The sequence below is a fragment of the Balaenoptera ricei genome, chromosome 11 (genome assembly GCF_028023285.1).
Source record: "Balaenoptera ricei isolate mBalRic1 chromosome 11, mBalRic1.hap2, whole genome shotgun sequence".
In the NCBI taxonomy this organism is placed as follows: domain Eukaryota; kingdom Metazoa; phylum Chordata; class Mammalia; order Artiodactyla; family Balaenopteridae; genus Balaenoptera; species Balaenoptera ricei.
In genome coordinates this window covers 29,821,013-29,843,676 of record NC_082649.1, presented here as the reverse complement: position 1 = coordinate 29,843,676, position 22,664 = coordinate 29,821,013, and the positions used below count along the sequence as shown (strand labels likewise).

The following is a 22,664-nucleotide window of genomic DNA, read 5'->3' as shown; positions in this document are numbered from 1 at the left end:
GTAAGTCTAAATGCACTTGGAAACTGAGATTATCTAATATTCTCCCTTATTCCAAGTCTAAACAACAAATTGAATAATTCTAGAGTAGCAACCAAATGATATCTGTTGCTTGTTTATCCAAGTTTCAAGTTTCTGTTTCAGATGATGTAATAAGTCACTTACTGATACTTACCTGATTGTAATCATTTTTCTTTCTCTATCAGGTAAGTAGCATTTTTTCATTTTTATAATATTAGAAGGATATTGGAATCGTTCCGAGTTGATAAAAAAGAGGGGCTGAGGAATTCTGGAACATACGTCACCACCCACTGGAAACATCCACGCGTCCAGGGCGATACCGCACCTGATCAAAGAAGTCCGGTTACACGCTGGCCCAGATACAGGAATTTCTAATAATGCAAGGATTCAGAGACACACACCACAGCAGATCACTGTGGGTTATCTCACTGAGCTGAAGAGGTATTATACTTCACTGTGGGAAAGGGATATGATTAGCTTTATAAGGTAGCAAACTTGTAATTATACAATCATTTTCTTTAGGAGGCATTTAAGAATTGCAACCTTTAGAAAGACATAGTATTTAAAAATTTTTTATTCATTTTTTGTTATCTTTCAAGATAAATTTTAAAATATTATAAGTACCGTAGTTCTTCAAAATTGGGGGGTATCTGAAAAAACACAGTACATGCCCCTGTTTCTAGTCCTTCTGGACACTGTCGTGTACTCATTATACCTCTTTCAGAGTAACAGTTAGACCCATTCCTTTATATTTAGAGATGCTTCACCTGCAAGAGTGTCTGGGTGTTGAAGAAAAGCCTATGGAGTGTATCATTTGCAAATGAAATGTAATTAATTTTCTTTTTAAAAGTAAGTTATCCTATGTTTCTTAGCCTTTTGGACACTCTATTTTATGTGCTAAATGGAGGAAAGAAGAGAATCCCCTTATGTTGAAACAGATTTTAAGAAATGTGAGATGAAGTTCCACAAATCCTACCCTCTTTCTACATGGTTGGTTCTACATGATCTCATCAATCTGGGATAAAATGGTTCAAGAAAGAAAATATTTCTTCAAGTTAGAAGACTGGGGGCCTGACTTCCACCCACATAACTATGTAATTTTAGCCCACACTTCATCTTAAAGATGAAAAAAATTAATTAAAAAATGCCCTACCTATTGGGGAAGTCTAGAAAATAGTATAAGAGGACAATATTATTATTACAATCATTATGTCACAGATAATATGTATATATAAAGATAAACTTCCAAATGAAAATAATAAGCCCTATAGCAGATAAATAATAATGTGGAAATATATTGAGAGATGGGAAGAGTTTTCAATAGCAAGAGAAGTAGATGGTTTCTGTTTAGGAAAATTCATATGGAGGACTTTATGGAGGCAAAAGAACAGACTTGTGAATTCCAAAGTATCGCTTCCTCACTAAGAATTTGATAAATTCTATCTCACATGTGTTATCACTCCCCCTGCTTCCAAAAACTGAGACTCATTCTCTTACCTGAATCTCTGGTCTTCACTAAGACTCTGAATAACTGTGGCTCCACCAAAAGAATGTCCAATAACTGCTATTTTATCCCTATCGATAGAGTCCTATGTGAAAAAGCATGATATGAATTTATCAGTATCTTGCAGGTTGTTTGGAGGATAGGCAGTGATTTTGTGAATCATAAACTTATTTTTTCACAGGCATTGGTAAGTACCTTGGTTTCTTAGAAACGAAATATACATACACATACATACATTCACGTGCACCCACACACCCCCATACACATATTTAAACATATACACATATATGTACGTATACATACATGCTTACCTATATATACACAAAGACACACACGTAGTTGTTGAACATTTCTAAGAGTTCAGAGGTAAACTTCATGGCCTTCCTCTTCACCCACACTTGAAACATCAACATCATTGCTGATTTCTCCCCCTTCCCCCTCCATGTTTATTAGTTTGTTCATTCCCTGAGTATTGACTGAGCACCTGCTCTGTGCCAGGCACTATAGTTCATTTTCCATGAGCTCCCAGTCTATTAGGGAAGGAGCTACAGATACATGACGCAGATGCAGTAGGGTCGTACCAAGGAGCACATATGATAGACAGCTGGCCCAGCCCAGGGTGGGCAGTGAGGCCCAAGAAAGCTTCATGGCCGAGGTAATACCCGACTTGAGTTGACGATTAAGCAGGACTGAGTCAGGAAGACGGGGTGTCAGACCAAGGGGACAACACGTCCAAAGGTATGGAGACAGGACTGTGGCTAGCCGAGGGACACAAATGCTTCACTGTGTCTGGAGGACATACCATCTTCTTAGTGCCCTCTCCTTCCCTACACTCCACCCCCCTACACACACGCTTGAGTCTTCATTCACATGGTCTACTCTGATATCCTTCCACCCCACCCCAATATTCTGTCTAAAACTTTTCACCAGCGTTTCAAGATCAAGCTCAAAAACATGCAGGAACTGCCCAAGAAATTTCAATACTTCCACTGGTTGTATTAAGTTGAAACATATGAAATTGGCATTTTTGTAGATCAAAGCTGGCTGGTGGCAATTTCATATGTGGTTCAACCTAATGTGTTCCTCACTGTTGGAATACTTTGCAGGTACTTTTTTTTTTTTTTTTTGCAGCCACTTATCATATTGTATCTTGTATTACAGCAGTAAAACAGACAAAAATGAGAGCAATAAAGAAGTCTAGGCCAGGGGAAAATGGCTTTTTTTTAGCTCACCTTCATCTGTTCCACATCAAACTCTGAATCTAATAGATTCTTATCTGGTCTCCCACGATCAATGTCCAGAATCAAATTGAGAGCTTGAGAACACTCCTTTGCTCGTTGCAGTACCTAAGATGATGATTAGAAGACGGAAATGGCAAAGTAAAAAGTTGTAACACTTAAAGCTTGTGTAGAGGGGGCAGGTGGAAAAAATACGTGGTTGCTTATAAACCGGAAATGACTTTGAGATTAGTGATTAGAACACAACCTAGCATGATGACCCAGGCACCAGCTTTATAGGTAGTTGTTGCTTGGTCCAAATCCTGACTCTGTTGCTTACCCACTGTGTGACCTCAGATGATTTACTTAACCTCTCTGAACTTCCATTTATTGTATAATAATGCCTCAGTGAAATGTGGGTGGGATTAAATGCAATAACATATACAAAAAGCACCCACTATAAAGCCTGGCACCGAGGTGGAAAGCAATGTGCTTTATTTCACTTGATCTTCCTCAAAGCCCCATGTGAAAGATACTGTTAATATTCATTATTTCGTAACAGATCAAACATGGAAACAAAACAAAAAGAATAAGTAACTTGTCCAAGATCACTCCATTGCAAAGTGATGGTGCCAGGATTCAAACATAGAAAGTTGCATTCTGAGGCCTGGACTCTTAATGCTATTCACCACCTCTGTGAAAAGTAGTCTTTAGTTCAAATGCAAAAGGATTCTGAATATTCACTATCATCTCCTAGGATTTTTATGTTGGTCTTTGTTTTTACTGTGATCCATATATTTCATTAAGGGAATTTGATTACTCAGAGAATCCTCTGACAGATCTTTTGGGGATGGGAAGTAAGGACATCTAGGAGCATGGTTTGCCATATGTAAAATGAAACGAACAAATGTCATCATTTTGCCTATGCTTTTTGGTCACCATGCCACCTCTCTTCTTCCTGCAACATACCTGCTCGTTTCGTAGAGGAAACTCCTCCTCCCCTCGTTTTAGGGTTCTAAGATAAAGCCAAGTCTTGTTTCCTATTTCTGCAGCAGACTGGTCCTTGAAATAGTAAGTCGCAGATGCAGAGCCATCTCTACAATACAAACAGAATCAGTTACTTTACGCTTGTTCTTTCTCTCCTTCATCTCACCTGTGTTCCCCATCCCCATCCTTGACTCTTTCTGACTCCCTTTCTTGCACTCTATATTTTTTTTAATCAAAGAAGCCCCCAAGGGAGTTCTAAGAAAAAGACATGGTTGCCTGTAAACAACCCATTCCATCTTCACAATTCTGGGAGGCTGCGGTGTTGAAAACTCTCTCCTGGAATCAAATCCCAGTTCTGTCACTTGCTAGCTGTGTGGTTTGGGGCAAATTACTTACCCTTCCTCAGCTTCATTTTCTGCCTCCTTGAAACAGTGGTAATGATAACCGTCTTAAAGGATTGTTATGAAGATTAAATGAGATGGTCTGTGAGCGCGGCACTCAATAAACATTCTAGAAATGTTAGCTATTTTTTTATATACTTGACAATCTAACTCAGTCTCCTTTTTTTCTCATCATGTAGCCATAGTTGACGATTCTATCAGCACTTTTCATAAACCTTTATGAAAGGCAGAGCTCAGCCACATACCAGGTGACGTACCTGTGTTCTATGGCAGCAACTATAAACCCGTGAGATGCCAGGTCAATACCAATAGCAGAATAAATTGTCCTTCAAAACAAAAAGAGGGAAGCATTCAACTACCAGTCATGATTACAAGGGGTCCACAAATAAACCTAGGAATATGGAGGTAATTATACCCCTGCAGTAGTGCCCTGGGGTAAAGCAGAGAGCTGTGGTTCTCAAAGGGGGCTGATTTTACCCCTCAGGGGATATTTGACAAAGTCTGGAGGGGTTTTCATTATCATGAGCAGCGGAAGGGTGTTACTGGCCTCTAGTGGATAGAGGGATGCTGCTGAAACCATCCTATGATGCACAGGACTACATTCCACAAGAAATTATCCAGTCCAAAGCATCAGTGGTGCCAAGGTTGAGAAACACTGGTGCAGTGATTATAAATATTGCCTTTGAGAATTCTGGGTTTTTTTTTTTAACTTTTTATTTTATATTGGACTATAGTTGATTAACAATGTTGTGAGAGTTTCAGGTGTACAGCAAGGTGGTTCAGTCATACATATTCATGTATCTATTCTTTTTCAAATACTTTTCCTATTTAGGCTGTTGTATAATATTGAGCGGAGTTCCCTGTGCTATACAGTAGATCCTTGTTGGTTATCCATTTTATTTATTTATTTTTTAATTTTTTTAAATTTTATTTTTGTATTTACAACATTGCTTTCAAGTGGGAATAGGGCATTTTCTGATTCAGTTAGAGCTCCTGTCAGTCCTATAGTCAAGGTTTAAGAGTTTTTTTTTTTTTTTTTTTTTATTTATTTATTTATTTATTTATTTATTTATTTATTTTTGGCTGTGTTGGGTCTTCGTTTCTGTGTGAGGGCTTTCTCTAGTTGCGGCAAGTGGGGGCCATTCTTCTTCGCGGTGCGCGGGCCTCTCACTGTCACGGCCTCTCTTGTTGCAGAGCACAGGCTCCAGACTCGCAGGCTCACGGGCCTAGTTGCTCCGTGGCATGTGGGATCTTCCTAGACCAGGGCTCGAACCCATGTCTTCTGCATTGGCAGGCGGATTCTCAACCACTGCGCCACCAGGGAAGCCCTGGTTATCCATTTTAAATGGAGCAGTGTGTACATGTCAATCCCAAACTGAGAGTTCTGGGTTTTAATCTTGGGTCTGCCACTTACCAGCTACGACTTTAGGTAATTACATTACTGCATTTCTGTCCTCATCTGTAAAATGGGGATAGATAATAAAGCCTTTGCTTTAGAATAGTGATAAGGTTTTGATAAGATAATGCATAGTGTGGGAAGGCAGTACAGTGTGATGCTTAAGAGAACAGGACCTACACTCTGACCACTGCAGGTGACTGTATCCTGGTTCCCTCACTTATTAGCTCTCTACCTTGGATAAGTCACTTATGTTTTCTCTGCCTTAGTGCTTTATCTGTAGAAGGGTGATGTTATAAGATTACGGTACCTGGTCGGGTTACTGTAAGGATTAAGTAAGTTACACAGTTTCAGTGCTTATAACCATGTCTGCAACAGGGGAAATACCGAACACACGTTAGCTGTTATGTAAATGACTGGATAGGGTGAGATGCTTAAAGAATCATGTGCTAATTAGCAACTACATTCAGAATCCCTTCCACATCTTTGCTCTGCACAATCTTTTCTCCTACCATGTATTCAATAGGAAATGGCCATAAGGAACAAAAAGGAGGTAGGCACCATGTCTTCTACTCCTGACAATGCAGGACCAACTCAGGAAGGGAAAAAACATCTAGTACAGGGATCAGCAAAACCTTTTCTGTAAAAAGCCAGAGAGTAATTGCTTCCAGCTCTGCGGGCCATACACTATTTGTCACAACTACTCAGCTCTGCTGTTGTAGCACAAGAGTGGCAGAGACAATGGGGAAAATGAATGAGTGTGACTGAGTTGCAATAAAACCTTATTTACAGAAGCGGGCAGCAGGCTGGAGCCGGCCCTCAGATTCTGAGATGCCAACCACTGGTCTAGAAGGAATCAAATAACTAGCTGGACTACGGTAATTTCTTATTGCAGATGCTACGCGATTTCTTACCAGCTAAAAGCCACTCTTCTAAAAGTCTTATAATCCTCTGAGGTGGAAGACGGGGAGGCAGTTGAGAAGATGTAGGAAGAACGTGGAGGGCATGTGGTGGCCATGAAAATGTGCCACTCGTCATGGCACAGAGATCACAGTTGACTAAAGACCCCTCCCAGCTCCTGCCCCTGTGGATCTGAGTGAAAGCTAGGCTTCCTGTGGGTTGGTCCCAGTGACTGGACATGGTGTGTGTTTAGCGCAGGTCCTTTCCTGTGAGGTGCAGAGATCCTCTGAGGGGCAGTTGTTGGTCAAGCACTCCCTCCATCGGCCTGGCCCAATCTTTCTTAGGATCGTGCTGCAGTCTCGAGATGCTCCACATCCAGTCCTTCTGTCTCCCATCTCCTTCCCAAGTGTCCAGCCTGCATCATGATCTGAAAGCTCTCCCCATCTTTTCCGCTTCCGCTCCTTCCCTTCTATCCTTCGTGGGCATTTTGTCATACATGTCTTTCACCGCTAATCTAATCATGGTGGCTGTTTCTCAGAGGACCTGAACTAATACAATGAATGATGTTGAGAGTGTAAATACTATAATATAGAAGGACACCAACCCAAAATGCGACAGCCTGTCTCCTCTGTTGTGAAGCTGGTATCCATGGGCTGGAGGCAGGACAAAACAGGGCTATAGGACCGATCAACAGATCCCAGCTAATTCCTGAGGAACGCCAAGTCCTCCAGGGTAGGGGACAGCCTGACACTCCAAAATCTGCTGTCCCTCTTCTGGGGGAACACTGCATTCAGTCATTTGTCCCTAGAGGCTAAAGTCGTTCAACCTCTGAAACTTTACCTGAATGCTCCAAGACCATGAGAAAAAATAACTAGTGGATATTTTTCCCCAGTCCTCAGAGGGGAATTCCAGGCTGCAGGAGTTGTCATTGAACCTAGACAGCAGTGGGAGACTGTAATTAGTGTTTTTTCTGACTTGAGTGTTGCTAGTTAATTTAACATATCTCCTTAGTATAAAATTCTGACCCATGGAATTTATGTGTTTATGCATTAATAGTAAATTCATTTAAAAAGTCTCCTACTAGATACCACCAACCAAGGGCCTGAACTATGTGTTTTTCCTAGGACCACAGGATCATTAACTATCAGTTCTCACTGCCAGCTCTGAACTTGAGGTGAGACATTTTCCTACTTAGAGGTGTATTCGGGAAGGCTGTTCCTTATGATTAATCCCAGGTTTGGGCAAAACTTCAGAGGGAATGTTCTGAAACTAAACTACCAGTAAACCTCAGGAATATTACACTGAGATCCAGAATCTTCAGATCAGAGACTCTTCTCATTCTAACTTGATAAAAGTCAAGAGAAAGGTGGAGAGACCTTTGACTGAACGCTTAGATGTGGCTTTGGATAAAGCTCTGCCACTTACTAGCTACTGACCTTGGGCAAGTCAAGAGAACTCTCTGAGCTTCAGACTCCTATAAAATGAGGGAAATGATATCTATCTCATGGGGGTTTTGTCAGAGTCATATTTAAGTAGGAAAATGTAAAGCACACCTATCCAGTCACATCGTAAAGGGCTCAAAAAAATGGAAGATGTTGTCTCTTCTTCCTTCACTTCTCACTTGTCATCATTATCATCAATTATTTGTGTTTCACTTTCTCATCAATACAATGGAGATGTGGTCATGAAGACTGAATGTGATGATTGCTATGGAAGTGACTTATAAGTTATTCAGCATCATAAAGATGCATAGTGATAATATTTTCATCATTTCCCTTATAAAGTGATTCTTAAGAAAACTCCAACGAGATGTTTAAAATGAATGCCAAAAGTTGTAGGTAGTTTTGAGGGGGAAAATTGAAGACATGGTTAACACCAGCCCAACAGTAGTGTCTGGTCAAACAGATAAGGAAGGACAACTCAATATTAGTGAAATATAGACATATTAAGTGATGAATGCACATCGGATTGTCTTAGTGAGAGAGGCTGGCCGCTTGGGGGTCAGTGATGGGAATGAGAGTAGTTTCCTCATTTATGACATGTAAGAAATTAGCTTTCACTCCTTTGTTTAGGATCTGGAGGGTTATGGCGGCTTCTATTTTCTTTCTCTCTTTGCCCAACTGTAGAAAGCACTTTAGCGCAGAGCATAGAACATAGTAGTCACATCAGCCCAGCTGCTGTTCTCACCACATGACTGCCTCCAAGAATATGTAAGAAGCAAAAATCAGGCCAGCCATAGAGAGATGTTAGAGCCAGTCTGAAAGTCTGATACCTTCACTCCCTCCACGCACCCCATCATATTCAGAATAGACAAAACGAGAACCCTTGATTCTCTGATAGTTACCTGGCCTTTTAAGAAATACTTTGTCATCTTAGGAGATGTCTGGACTGGAGACAATCCACTTTGGTCTTTAACTGCCTGAAACTCCTGCTATTTTCAAGCTTTTCTTATATTCTAGAGCCTAAAAGCAGAATCAACACAAATCTTACCAAAGAATAAGCTCAAAATTTTGCCCTTAAGCCAGTGTGTTCCGAGAAATTTACTAAGACCAAAAAAATATTCTTTGTTTGGGATCCAAAGGGTGTCAGAGTGATCGTCATCTTGGGATGGATAATACAAACGCAAGAAGGTTCCCTGTAGAGGAAAGAAGTTAATGTACTTTTAGTCAAGTTGCTTCTGAAACATGTTCTAACAGCTATTTTGCATATTTAATTAGTGGGGACCCAAATACTTCTATTGTGCACAAGAGGTCCAGAGAGCTTTTTAAGTTGCCGTGGTGATTGAATGCAGTCAAAAGGAAGAGAAACAGAACAACAGTATGCTTTTTGAGTGAAAAGAAAGTATGAGCAGCCTGGTTTCAGCCATCAAAGAAGGGGAAAAAAAGAGTTTATAGTTAATCCGATGAGAGCAACGAATTGGGGAATGAATTAAACAGCCAAAGGTTTCCCAGGAAACCATACAAATGGCAAAATGAGTCTTTCTCAGGTGAGGGCAAGGTCAGGTTTCAAAACCTTCTCATGGGCCATAGCCACAGTCAATATTAGAATATAAGGATAAGTGGTATTAATCAAATCATTACCTTATTCGTGTAATCGAACATCAAGTCTGTACAACCGACGGAATAAGATCCATTTCCTCTGGGGATTTTAGTTTGGCCAAACCTTGCAGCAGCCATCAGAGCTTGTAGTTTATTGACCCGCGCTGGAAAACAGGTCAATATTATTTCACTTGTCAGCCATTACACCCCAGACTTTATTACACAAAGAAACTCCAAGGGAATCAAGTGACTACCCATAGTTTCCTGCCTCCATTTCTCTACTAATTAGTAAAATAGACAAATAATTATTGAGGGCCTGCTGTATGCGAAGTACTGTGTGGGGAAAAAGATGGCGGTCGACATAGCCCTTTTCCTAAGGTGCTGAGGATCAACACCTCCTAATCCTTTCAGCCTTGCCCTTACCTTCTACTCCTATCCGGAGCATATTAGAGACCACTTCCCAAATCTGCTTTTCCTAAACATGAGCTTTATCGACCTTTCAGATTTGGGCTCACGACTTCCCACTGGAAGCCTTCCTATTGGAACAGCAAAGCCTATGGTCCAGAATGAAACTAAATGACCATCTCCCAACTCCCCCTCTTCATCTTCCAACCACACAGCATGCAACTCCAGAATTCCCTAGCTTGGGGATCTCAAGCCAGAAATGTGGGAATCATGCTACTCTCCTAACTCTTTCTCCTCTATCCCCTACCTCCAACCAAGTTCCAATCTCTAACATTTGTTTTTAGCTTAGGATTCTCTCTCCAATGTATCCTTACCCCACTAGCTCAACTGACTCAGTTACACCTTCACTGTTCTTGACCGGACAGTCGCCATCTCTCCCAAGTGTCCTGTTCACCTTGGATCCTGACTCCTTCAACTGCATCTTTCACACAACTCCTGGAGTGATTTAAAGCATGAATCTCACCAGGCAATTCTTCAAATCCTTCAATGCTCTCCTATCATCACCAGGTATTTTTTCTTGAAGGGGGAATGTATTGGAATCTTTCTGGAAGGCAGTTTGTAGGTTATATTTAAATCTACACATGGCTTCCAGTGTGGGGTGGCTTATCTTTCCAGTGTTCGGGGGTTGAAACTCGTAGAGGTTCACAGGTACACAAGTTAAATCTCAAGTTCCCGGGCACTGTAAGAAAGACCCTCCATGATCTGGAGGTCCACTGGCTCCTCCTCTTCTTCTGCTTTTTCCCTTGTTATCTCCCTCCCTGTGCTCCAGCACTGCTGAGTGACACACTGGACTGTTCCATGCGTCTACACCTTAGTAAATGCTGTTCCCTGCGCTGGAAATCCCCATGGCAAACTCCTATTCAACCTTTAACATCTTGATCAGATGTCAGGTCTTCTCTGAAGCCTTCCCTGACCACCACCCCAGATTTAATCGTTTCATCCTCAGTATTAAATCAATTCCCTGTATATATGTTTATCTTTCTTCCTATCATATTAGATTAAAATTATGTGTCTGCACACTCTGTCTCCTAAGGCTATTTCGTAAGAGCTGCATCCATATCTTTGTATCCTCACATCTTTAACACAATGTCTAGCACATAATCGGTGCTCAAAAAATGTCTGTGAAAATGAGCTAAACTAAGCTTTTCACTGTCACTGGGTCTCTTTTGTTTCTGCTAAATGCTTTATGGCACATATATATATATATATTTTTAAATTAATTAATTATTTATTTTTTGGCTGCATCGGGTCTTCGTTGCTGCGCGCGGGCTCTCTCTAGTTGCGGTGAGTGGGGGCTACTCTTTGTTGTGATGTGTGGGCTTCTCATTGCAGTGGCTTCTCTTGTTGCGGAGCACGGGCTTTAGGTGCACAGGCTTCAGCGGTTGTGGCACGCGGACTCAGTAGTTGTGCCGCACAGGCTTAGTTGCTCCGCGGCATGTGGGATCTTCCCGGACCAGGGCTCGAACCCGTGTCCCCTGCATTGGCAAGCGGACTCTTAACCACTGCGCCACCAGGGAAGGCCCGTGGCCTCTATTCTTTTACCCACCCACTCTTGAAACATTTTCTCTCTCTGGTGCCAAAACCCTTCAACACACCTGCAGTTTCACCTGTTCCCCTTTCTAACCCCCAGTCAAGTCCACATGTAATTTCAGGATGGTGAGTCCATATATCAGTGTATCTAGATTCAGCTTGCCTGCTCCTTTCCTTTTGTCGGACTGTGAGAGGTGATTGCTTTGCTGGACAGATTCCTTTGCGCTTCCAATCACAGTCTGCCTCTGCCACGTAGACACTTGGAACTATGTTAGGCATGGTGCCTGATATCATAGGGTATCTCTCAGAAGGGTTTGGGGCCATGAGAAGAAGCCCATTGATATCCTCCACGTTAGTGTGTGAAGCACCTGCCAGCGATGAGCCTGTCAACGCATGAGGCCTTGCTACTCAAAGTTGGTCCATGGACCAGCATCATGCGGAAGCTTGGAGACGAGGCTCTTAGGCCTCACCCCAATTCTACTGAATCGGAAAAGATGCGCCTATTAAAGTGTAAGGAAGCACTAGGCTAAGATACCAGACCACCTGGCCTGACACACGGTCAGCAATTCATGGTCAAATGGCAGGAGGTAGTTCCGAGGAAGGCAGTGGTTGAGATGAACGGACACTGGTGTTGGAGCCAGGTGATCCTATTTTGGATTCCAGCTGTATATCTTACAAGCTATGATGCTCTGCCCTAGGCAATTATTTCCCCTCTCTGATCCTCATTTGTAAAGTGGAGATAAAATCACTTGGCCAACTCTCAGGACAGCTGTAAGGATAAAGTGATCATCTAAGTCAAGTAGCTTGCCCAGATCGCAGGCCAGAAGAGGCAGACAACTGATGTTATTTGCCCCTTCCCCTAGAGTTAGCTAACTCTGGTTACCCAAATTCAAACCTGAGGAGGAGTTTCAGCAGATCTACACTAGATCATACCATTTTTCTCTGGGTAGTTTCGAAATCCACGGTGTTTCCTCAGAAACTTTTTTTTAAAAAGCTTTGCCTGTAAGGCTAACATTCTAGGGTCTATTTAGAATTACAAAAGGCTTTATCTCTCCTATTTAAGACTGTCTGCTGAGCGGTCCTTCATGCTGTAATAGGGAGACGTCAAGTCCAGAGGACAGAGGACAGTAGGGTTGGTCTTCTGTGACCTGGGTTCTGCAGTGCTGCCATCCACAGGCAACCATGGCGTGGCTATAGGGACTCTGGCTCACACAGTTTGGTGAGGAGCCCCAGAGAACCCACAGCTACCTTGGAGGCACTACCTCTGGAATTGGGAGTTCAGTTCTAGAGCCATGGGCATGCTTCAAGTTGCACAAGTTTCCTCTTGTGAGATGTCAATTCTACCTAGGCTCTGGAAACTTTTTCCACTAACCTCGGAGTGCCTGGTCCTCTAAAACCTGCTCTACCAAAAAGCCTCACCCAGCGTTCAGGAGCCCAGGTCAAGGTGAGGCTACAGGGCTGCTTATTCCAGGGCACCTGACCCCTGAAAAGGTCTCAGGAAACTTTAAGCTGACCCAGGTTTGAGTGTAGGCCTCCAGGGCCCTGTGGCTGGTGAGTGCCAGGGCAGCTGCAGAAAAGGTTCACCAAATAACAAGGTCCTACTGTAGAGCACAGGGAGCTATATTCAATATCTTGTGATAAATCATAATGGAAAAGAATATGAAAATATATATATATATATATGTATAACTGAGTCACTTTGCTGTACAGCAGAAATTAAACACAACATTGCAAATAAACTATACTTCAATAAAATAAACAAGAAAGAAAGAAAGAAAAGAAAGAAAGAAAAAGAAAGAAAGAAAAGGTTCACTAGCCCACAGCTAATCTGGTTATGGTCCTGGATTTCCCATTCTCTAACCAACTATCAGCACTCATCACGAAGGAAGAGGCAGGGAAGAGACTTGCCAGGTTGAATGGCCACTCTGTAGATGATATAGTTTCGTGATTCAGAACTTACAAATGTCACTTCCTATTTTTCTTCAACTCTATTTTAATAGGAGCATTAGAACCTATGGTATGCTATTAATCTTATTATACATTTTTGGTGATGTTCATTTATCAAATAGTCCTGATGTTCATTCCTGGGGTTGGAGATGGAATGTACACATGCTAGGAAAATGACATTCTCTTATATGGCTTTATGTCCTCCATTAGCAAGTGGGATATCTCTAGCCATGTTTACAAACTTTTTGGCTGCATGATCATATTTTCTATGTATTCATTTATTAAGAATGATACAAATAATCATCTATTATTTTCATCTTTTATTTAATAAACTATTTCTAATAATTTAAAAAATATTTATGCATTCATTTTTGAGTATTTCGAATGAATGGGGCATTGGGCTCCAGGCTGGGATGACAAAGATGAATCAAGCAGTGTCCTCAAGTTTCTGACTGTCCAGTAACAGCTTTCCAGTGATTTTCAGACATGAGGGAATAGAGAACATGTTTTGAAATTCCCACTGTGTACCAATAAAAAGCGCATGATGTAAATGTCTCCTAGGTAAGAATTTGCTCGTCATGTAAGATGTTACCTGTTTTCAATCTACAGATAAGGTAATGGGAGAATTAATTTAACCTTGAGAATTAATTTCACCTCCTTGAGCTTGACTACAAACCCTCCGTCTTAGTCACCAGTGTATTACGCACACCTCAGTTTTCTGATAAGTATTGTTGCATGAATGGACCTGTGAGATATGATGCCATTTCCTATGCAAACATAGTTAGAAGATCTAGTCCCTTTTCTGCTGCTGCAATCATTTCCCCAACTATGAAGTAGGGCCAGATTTGTAAGGCACTGGTTAGGAAAGATCTTTGGTAAATGTCACAGTAAGGAGTCACCCATCAAGACTGCACAACTAGATCCAGGGCTACCATATCTCCCCAGGTGCATGGGTCTGTGGGTACAGACACTATGGCACCTTGCAGAGGCCACTGACGCTGCTCACCTGAGGAGACTAGATAGAGAAGTTCATGCATCCCAACCCTCTGGGATTAGCAGGAATTCACAGAGCTCCAGAAGGAATCGCTTTTCAATCAAGGTTATTCTAGGTGACAGTAGATGTCCCTGTCTAGAGATGGCTGTCCCATTCTGGCCACCACTCCCAAGCTTGACTAAGCCTCCCCCTCTTCTCCTTCCCTCCACCCTGCAAAGTAAGAAAGAGCAAGGGATGCACATCCATTCTCATCTGGAGCTCCGAGTGCCTACTGGTCCCTGCTTCTGCCTGTCATTAGATAGAAAAGATTGTCCCCCTCTGGATCCCAAACTCTAAATTGCCATCTTCTCACACACTCCACCGTCAACCAAGACTACACCTGTTGATCAAGACACCTGCCTCTTCTTCACCTTCGTGGGGGCAGGTTTGGGGTTGCCTCTGAAGGCACTGAAGGGGAAGTGTGTTACTGTACCGAGAGGGCTTGGGTCAGGGCAATGAGGTATAGAAGGGGCGGTGTGGACCTTCTCTACGGTGACTGCGAGCTGAGTTTCCAGCTTGTCTGAAAAGGCCTCATCCTAGGCTGTCCTGCAGTCCTGATGTTGAAGAAGAAGGCACTTCTCTAGTTTCATGAAGAAGAGGAAAGAGGGGCTTCCCTGGTGGCGCAGTGGTTGAGAATCTGCCTGCCAATGCAGGTGACACGGGTTCGAGCCCTGGTCTGGGAAGATCCCACATGCCGCGGAGCAACTAGGCCCGTGAGCCACAACTACTGAGCCTGCGCGTCTGGAGCCTGTGCTCTGCAACAAGAGAGGCCACGACAGTGAAAAGGCCAGCACACTGCGATGAAGAGTGGCCCCCGCTTGCCACAACTAGAGAAAGCCCTCGCATAGAAACAAAGACCCAAAACAGCCAAATAAATAAATAAATAAATAAATAAAGTCAAGAGCTCTTTAAAAAAAAAAAAAAAGAAGAAGAAAGAGTGAGGCCCTTCCCCGTCCCCCAGGAGAACTGAGGATCTCATCTTCATCAGAATCTTCTTATAAGTCCACACATGCAACTTCCCTGGGACCACTTCGAGTCTGGCAACAGGTCAGTAGCTCAAGCCCTTGAGCAAATATACCTCTTACCTGATGATTCAATATGGGAAACAGGATTTAGGTCTTGCCAGTAAAAAGGATGAACCAGCGTGAGGCAGATGCAGAGGCAGAAAAGCGCGTGCAGTTTGGGTGGCAACATCTTGGAAGCTGAGCAGCCGTTTCAGCTTAACCTTCTTCAAGGCAGATGATTAAAAGGAAAAAAAAGACATGCAATAAAGAGGACTTAAATAGGCTAACCTATCAGTGAGATTAAGGGACTAGTAACATGATTCCGTGTGTTATAAAGGGAGAAGACATTTGGAAAAAAACAGCACATGCATTTTCTAGAATGGGTTTTTGGTAGGCACTAGGGTGTCAGAGTTCTTGGTCATGCTGGATTGCAGAGCCCAGAAATAACACTTTTAGTTTATAATATGAGGTTTTCGGCCATAGTTCCCTAACTTTGTAGCAGTCTAGTTTGGTTAGAAAGAAGAGCATCAAACTATAATAATTTTATCACATATCATAATCATAATAATATCCAAGGGCATGTCTAGCACATAGTAAACCCTCAATATGTTTTGGCTAATGTTCCCATCATATTTGTAAAATAATCATGTTGCAGCAGCTCGGTTTGTTTTTGGTGCTGATGATGTTATATTTTGGGGGATCTCTATAACCCTGCTACAACTGAGAGCCTCCCAAAGGCAGGGGGCAGATCTTACTTGCTGTCCCAAAGTGCCTAACAGGGGTCCTGGCATGCAGCTTGTGTGGGATAAATGTCGGTAGAACTGATGAATAAAACCGGACTTGTGGCAATAATAAATTATATTACACGGAGGCTCTTTGCTAACATCTTAACAGCAAAAACTATCTTGTATTTGTGAATCACTTTTCCCCTTGAAAATTTCTCCCCTCAACTTTTTGGGGTGATGGAAATGGTCCAAGCCATCACCACCTCTCTCTTGAATTTTGCAATAACCTCTAAAGTTTGTTTATAAAACTTCATACAATATATTCAACTTCCATTTTTAATTTGAAAATATATTGTAAATATCTTTTCATATGAGTACATAGCACTACAATTTGTCTTTTTATTTAAAAATGGCACCTAGGAGTTGCTAAAAAAAGTTTGTTCACTAAATAGATGATAATATTGCTAACATTTGAACACTCACTAAGTGCCAAGCATTTTTCAGTTTCTGGCACATGGCCCCTTACTCAATCATCACCAAAACAATCTGTCAGGGAAGTTTAATTATCCCCATTCTATTGATGAGGAAACTGAGGCCAGAAAAGTTTAACTGACTTGTTCTAATCACACAGCTAGCAAGTGCTGGAGGTAGGGCTTAAGCCCAGATTGCCTGAGTGCCTGCTTTCACCCACCACATGGCATCTTGATATAATGTCAAATTCTGTTCACTCTAAAACCAAAATCTTCTAAAGTTAATGAACAGAACAGTTACTTTAATGATGCTAAACTGGTCAGAGCTGGATTGAGAGATGACTTAACAAAGAATTAGAAATTGTTCTCCAAAGAGATGAGAATCCGTCTCATTGTTCTTGCCTTAATTTATATTGGAGCAACATGCCAAAGACCCTTGGAAACTTCAGAGTACTGTGTATGAATCCCGAGACATAGCTAAGTTTCCCAAATAAGCAATAGAAGAAGTTGCACTGAAGCCAGGCTGAATCCTCACAAGCCTTCACTGCTACCCCTCTGTTACAATGTCACAACTTGGTTTTTCATCAAATAACATCATCCACAGAAAGTATTTACCACTCCTGGTGCTTACAGCCCAGGCTGAATAAGGGGAGTGTCGTTCAGCCCATTTGGAAGATCACGAGGGATGAAGAGGTGAAAAAGAGAAGACAAAGTGAAACACATAAGGAATCAACAGTGATTTTTAGGAACCCTGCACTAACCCCAAGAAGGCTCACTTGCCCGTAGCAACTTGGGTATTCATCACATCTTCCCTGTCGATAACCTCAGGAAGAATTAGAGACAGCCAACGGCTAGCAGGGCTTCCCCAAGTCCTCCAAGCAGGACTGGGGTGCTCTGCCCTCGCCATGATTCCTACCAGACCAGTGCCAGGGCCATCACCTTTTGTCCTTATAGTGGAACCGGCAGAGTTAAGGCCAGGTGAAATGGCCCGCACCAGTTCCCTGCCTGACCTCAGGCAGGCTGCAAGACTCTTGCGGAACCTTTGAACACGCTGACTCCTGAGCCCCATCGCAGACTTTCTGATACAGAATCTTCAGAAGGCAGGTCCAGGCATCTATATGTTAGCCCCCTATGGGCTCTGGTATAGCCAGTACCAGGAGGCAGTGTTTGGAAATGTCTGCAATGGAACAGTAAGAGTACTGTTTGCTGAGTTTTTTCATCACCCTATATATGTGCTATCTGACCTCATTCCCAGAGTAATAATTCTCCAAATAATTTAATGACTGGCTGCCTCATTCATTCATTTGTTCACGAATCCATTTACTCAATTTTAAGAGTGACTATGTGTCAGTCACTATGTTTGGGATTAAAAGATTTCAAAAATAGATGTGATTTTTGTCTTTAAAATCCCTAGCAGGAAAAGCGATTGTCGAACAGTCATAATGAGTACTATAAGAGATTATTCACAAGATGTAGTGGGAATAAATGTCTAGCAGGCATAAGAGAAAAGAAGCACATTTTAGCATCTCCATCCGTCCTTCTGGGGACGAAGATCACTGACACACAGTAAGGCTAGGTAACCTGCCTGGGGTCACAGGGTGAGCGTTTGGCATGGGCGGTACTAGATGGCGGTCTTCTTCCTTTACTCCTGTGGATTGAATGACAGAAGGACCCACACATGATCCCTCTTCTCTGGCCGCCTTCCCAGTGCCTCAGATGCCCTGTCTTTCCCTGTTCCTCTGATGTGGGATGGAATGATATACCGAGATGTCCCCAGCTGACTGCACGAAGCAGTGGCCAACTAATACCAAAGTTTCCCTGCAGCCAGGAAGGGAGGTGTCCTCTGAGCCTGGCTCCTCCAGGGCACAAAAGGAGCAGGCATTTCCCAGCTCAGCTAGCAGACGCTCACCTGTCGGGGCACAGTCAGGCGGCGGTGGCACAGAGGCTGCGTCCTCTTTGCTTGGTACATTCCATGCATGCCTGCATCCGGGTACTATCAACCCTCTACTGCAAGACTGTTGTACAATGTGCAGAATTGCTTGCCCCCGGTAGCCTGTGAGCTCCTCCAGATCAGGGATTGGTCGCATTAGTCTTTTTATTATTGCTGCTTAACGAACAGCCCGGCATATAGCAAGCACTAGTAAATGTTTCTTGAAGGAGGATGAAGAAGGATGAAGGATCCTGCCTTCTTTTTGGTTTGGGCCACCAGGTGGCCCTGAAACCCATGCGCGGACCCTCCGCCACCAGGTTCTCAGTACACAGAGTGGGTGGGGTTTGACCTCTTGGGCTTTAGTGCCTACATCCCAACTGCCTGGGTCTGAATCCCAGCCTCGGTGTGACCTACGAACTATGGAAACCTTCTGTGCCTCACTTTCTTACCTGTAAAATGGGTCTGAGGATGATAATAATATTACTCCGGGTTAAATGAGAAATATATGTCCAACAGCATATTTGCACGTGGCTAAATGCAAACATTAGCATATTCATTTTGCATCCCTGGCATCATGCATTGCCCATCGTAGGTAAGTAGTCGCTCAATAATGCTAACTAAATAAAAGCTAAGGTGTCAATCAGGTCCTTGACATAGGAACAGAAGGACCTTTCCTCTGTGGACTGAAGTGACTCCGAGGGCACCATCTCCTCTGTTCCTCGGTAGTTCTGCTGAACAGATCTTCGGGCTTCATAAGGACTCGCCTTTCCCCTGGGCACTATAATTAGCATTTCTCCTACATTTCTTAAGGAACTTTGTGTGAGCTGCCCTCCTTCCCCTCTTTGGATGATTAGTGATCTGGTAATACCTAGGGCATCCCTGTGGTTTACCATCATGGCCTCTCTCAGGGTGACAGCTCCCTAACATAACGAGCTGCTAATAAGTACTGGGGTGTTCCGGAGCCTTTCCTCATTAACTTCTAAATAACAGCCCTTTCTCCTGGAGGCATCTTCTCAAAGCCCCCCAAAAGTTACTCTAAAGGAAAGACTCATATGCTAATGGGGAGAAATGTTTTGGAGAAAAGAGGAGTTTTAATGTCCTCCAAATCAGATCCCCTGGGCAGTAACCCACTCTGGCTACCCCCGCACCTTCTGGCTGCCAAGCTTCAAACAAGAGTAAGTGAGCCTGCATTTTATCATCAGTTAGGGCTTGGATGATTCAGAGTATGGTTTTCAGTGTAAGATCTGTGTTTGGGGCAGGAGATGGTTAATAAACAATACTTAAGGGTGGGGTGGGGTGAAATCTCAGAGCAAACAGTCCTTTTCTTGGAATGCTACCTCTTCTCAGAATTGAAAATAAAAATGGGATAACTGTTCTTTTCTGAAACAAATTTTTCTCGAACTGTGGGGAAGCAGAAGCCAGTCCTTTCTCAGGCGGTGTAACAGTGAAACAGGCAGTTCTGGATGAGAAGTCCGTTTGAGACTGAATCACTGATGCTACGGCAGAAGTCTAGCTAAGTAATAAAAAAGAAGATTTTGATATTCATTTTGTATCAGTTTTATGTTTTCTAAAAAGCTGAATGAGAACTCCTTGGACCAGTAAGGGGACTTGACGAAGCATGGCTTCTGGAAGAATCAACAAACACTCCTGATTAACGTGTCCCAGGCATCTGAGAAGAGACTCGGGGTTGGTTTTCCTGCATCTGCACTTGTTGATTTTGGTTTTGATTGGCTTTAATATTAGGCAGAAACTCTTAAAGATAGAGAAATATTTCAACTCCCACTCAGACCTTCTGAATCCAAATCTTGATCACTGGTTTGGTTTAGAAAATAAAGAAGGTGATATGAGGCATAAATAATTATCTTTTATTGAGCATCTACTGTGTGCCAGCACTGTCTAGCTGGGTACTTTATGTAACCTCTAGTCCTCACAGGAAGAATAGAGTTAGGCTGGTGTTATTACCTCCATTTTACAGTTAAAACACTGAGGCTTGCATTTGCAGCAACATGGATGGACCTAGAGATTATCATACTAAGTGAAGTAAATCAAGAGAAAGACAAAAACCATATGATATCACTTATATGTGGGATCTAAAATATGACACAAATGAACTTATCTATGAAACAGAAACAGACTCACAGACATAGAGAGCAGACTTGTGGTTACCAAGGGGGGGTGGGAGAGGGAAGGATTGGGAGTTTGGGATTAGTAGATGCAAACTATTATATACAGGATGGATAAACAACAGGGTCCTACTGTATAGTACAGGGAACTATATTCAGTATCCTGTGATAAACCATAATGGAAAAGAATATGAGAAAGAACATATAACTGAATCACTTTGATGTACATCAGGAATTAACACAACATTGTAAATCAACTGTATTTCAATAAAATTAAAAAAATAAAAAGCAAACAAACAAAAACACACTGAGGCTTGCAGATTGGGTGACTCAATATTGACTGGTAGGTTTCAGTGGTTTGACTACCAAGCCCCGCCCTCTGAGGCACATGAGGAAAAACCATCAGTACAGTAGGCTCTGCTTTTTACTTAAATATGTACATTTATACACCAATAGAAAAAAAAATCTAGATGAATATAAAGCCAGAATATCCGCAGTGGTTACATTTAAGGGGTAGGATTATAGGTGATTTTAGTATTCTTTTCCTAATTTGTCAAGAGTGAACATGCATCACTTGAATAGGAAAAAAAGAAAAGAAAAGAAACAAAACCATAGCTCTTTCCTGGGGCGACTAAATCTAAAAGCCTGGCTTCCTGTCAGAAAGAAGATACACCCTTAGATATTTTAGGTCCAATTCAGGGACAATGTTGGATCTGAGACTTTGCTTTAGAGCACTAATTTTAGGAGAAAGGTATGCTTAGTTTCAGTTTAAAAGTTTGGGGTGTGTTTTCTTCCTGAAAGAATCAGTGGTTTGTGGTCATTAAATTTCAAATTAGTACCCATGAGCCAGGCACTGTGCTAGGCAATTAAGGGAGTCCCAGTGTGTGTGTGTGTGTGTGTGTGTGTGTGTGTGTTGTGTGTGTGTATGGGGTGGGGGTGAGGTGCAGGATGACAAACAAAAGAGAAAAACATGCTTCAAAGAGTGCCCAGTTTTGTGGTCTAGCTGAAGATAGACATAACCTACTCTAGTTCAGGTCAAACTAGGAGACACTAACTAGTCCAATCCCGGTGTTTTACATACAAAGAAACTGAGGCCCAGAGAGGGGAAGCAACTTGCCTGGAGCCACACAGTAAACTAGTGGCCTCGTTGGGACCAGAAGACCTTGTGCCCTGATCACCAGGCAATCAGGTTTGCAGTGAGGCCTGCCCTATAGGTGAGGAGCATCTGCGCTCCTGTGAAGAATGTGGATCCTGGACAGGGGACCTAGGGGCTTCCCAGGGCAATGGGAAGGGCCTGAGTTTACAATCAGAAGGATCCACTCTAGCTGGTCATTGCATGTCTGGAACCTAAATCTCCTAATCAATGGAAAGGAATGTACAGTCCCTATCTTGTAGGTTGATGAGGTGAGAAAATGCCAGCACAGAGCCCAACCATCAACCCTCAATGAGTTCCCCTTTCCCTTCTTCCCCAGGAACCAGATTACCTCCATTTGAAGCAAAGTAGGTTAGATTCTCAAGACTACATCCTGAGAAAGGAAAGAGCCCAGAGATCTGAAAGCCGGTGACTGTGTCCTCCTGCATTGCCAAGGCAGGGCCAGTGGTGCAGGCTCTGATTCCATGGGGTTTCTCATCCTTGGCACCATTGACACTTGGGACCTGGTAATTCCTGGTTGTGACGGCTCTTCTGTGCATCATAGGATGTTTAGCAGCTTCTCTGGCTTCTACTCACCAGATGCCAGCAGCAGCACCCTCTCCCCTAACTTGTGACAAGCAAAAATATCTCCAGACATTGCCAAGTGTCCTCTGGGGAGGGGGGAACTGCCCCCAGTTGAGAACCATTGGGCTACATAAAGGGCAGGCAGGCACAGGCAGGGGTCTGTCTTACCTACGAGATGGGACAAAACCACGCCCTCAGAAAGAATCAGGGTTGAAAATTATCTACTTTAAGGCAAATAACTGTAACTCTGAGCCTTCTT

At 42.7% G+C, this 22,664-nt stretch overlaps 1 protein-coding gene across 4 annotated transcripts in view; it reads right to left on the bottom strand.

Annotated features, from left to right (window-relative positions):
- Nucleotides 1-22,664, bottom strand: part of PLA2G7 (phospholipase A2 group VII) — a 43,601-nt gene that overhangs the window by 2,930 nt on the left and 18,007 nt on the right. For 2 of the 4 annotated variants that reach the window (XM_059938557.1, XM_059938556.1), the window contains exons 2-9: nt 9,504-9,625; nt 8,914-9,058; nt 7,264-7,357; nt 4,385-4,453; nt 3,709-3,835; nt 2,755-2,868; nt 1,516-1,607; nt 173-343 (exon numbers count right to left, since the gene is read on the bottom strand). In XM_059938557.1, coding sequence (XP_059794540.1) covers nt 173-343; nt 1,516-1,607; nt 2,755-2,868; nt 3,709-3,835; nt 4,385-4,453; nt 7,264-7,357; nt 8,914-9,058; nt 9,504-9,599 — 908 coding nt within the window. In that variant the 5' untranslated portion in view covers nt 9,600-9,625. Of the gene's footprint in view, nt 1-172; nt 344-1,515; nt 1,608-2,754; nt 2,869-3,708; nt 3,836-4,384; nt 4,454-7,263; nt 7,358-8,913; nt 9,059-9,503; nt 9,626-15,521; nt 15,665-22,664 lie in introns of all 4 variants that reach the window. The other 2 variants (XM_059938554.1, XM_059938555.1) reach the window with 2 other exon arrangements.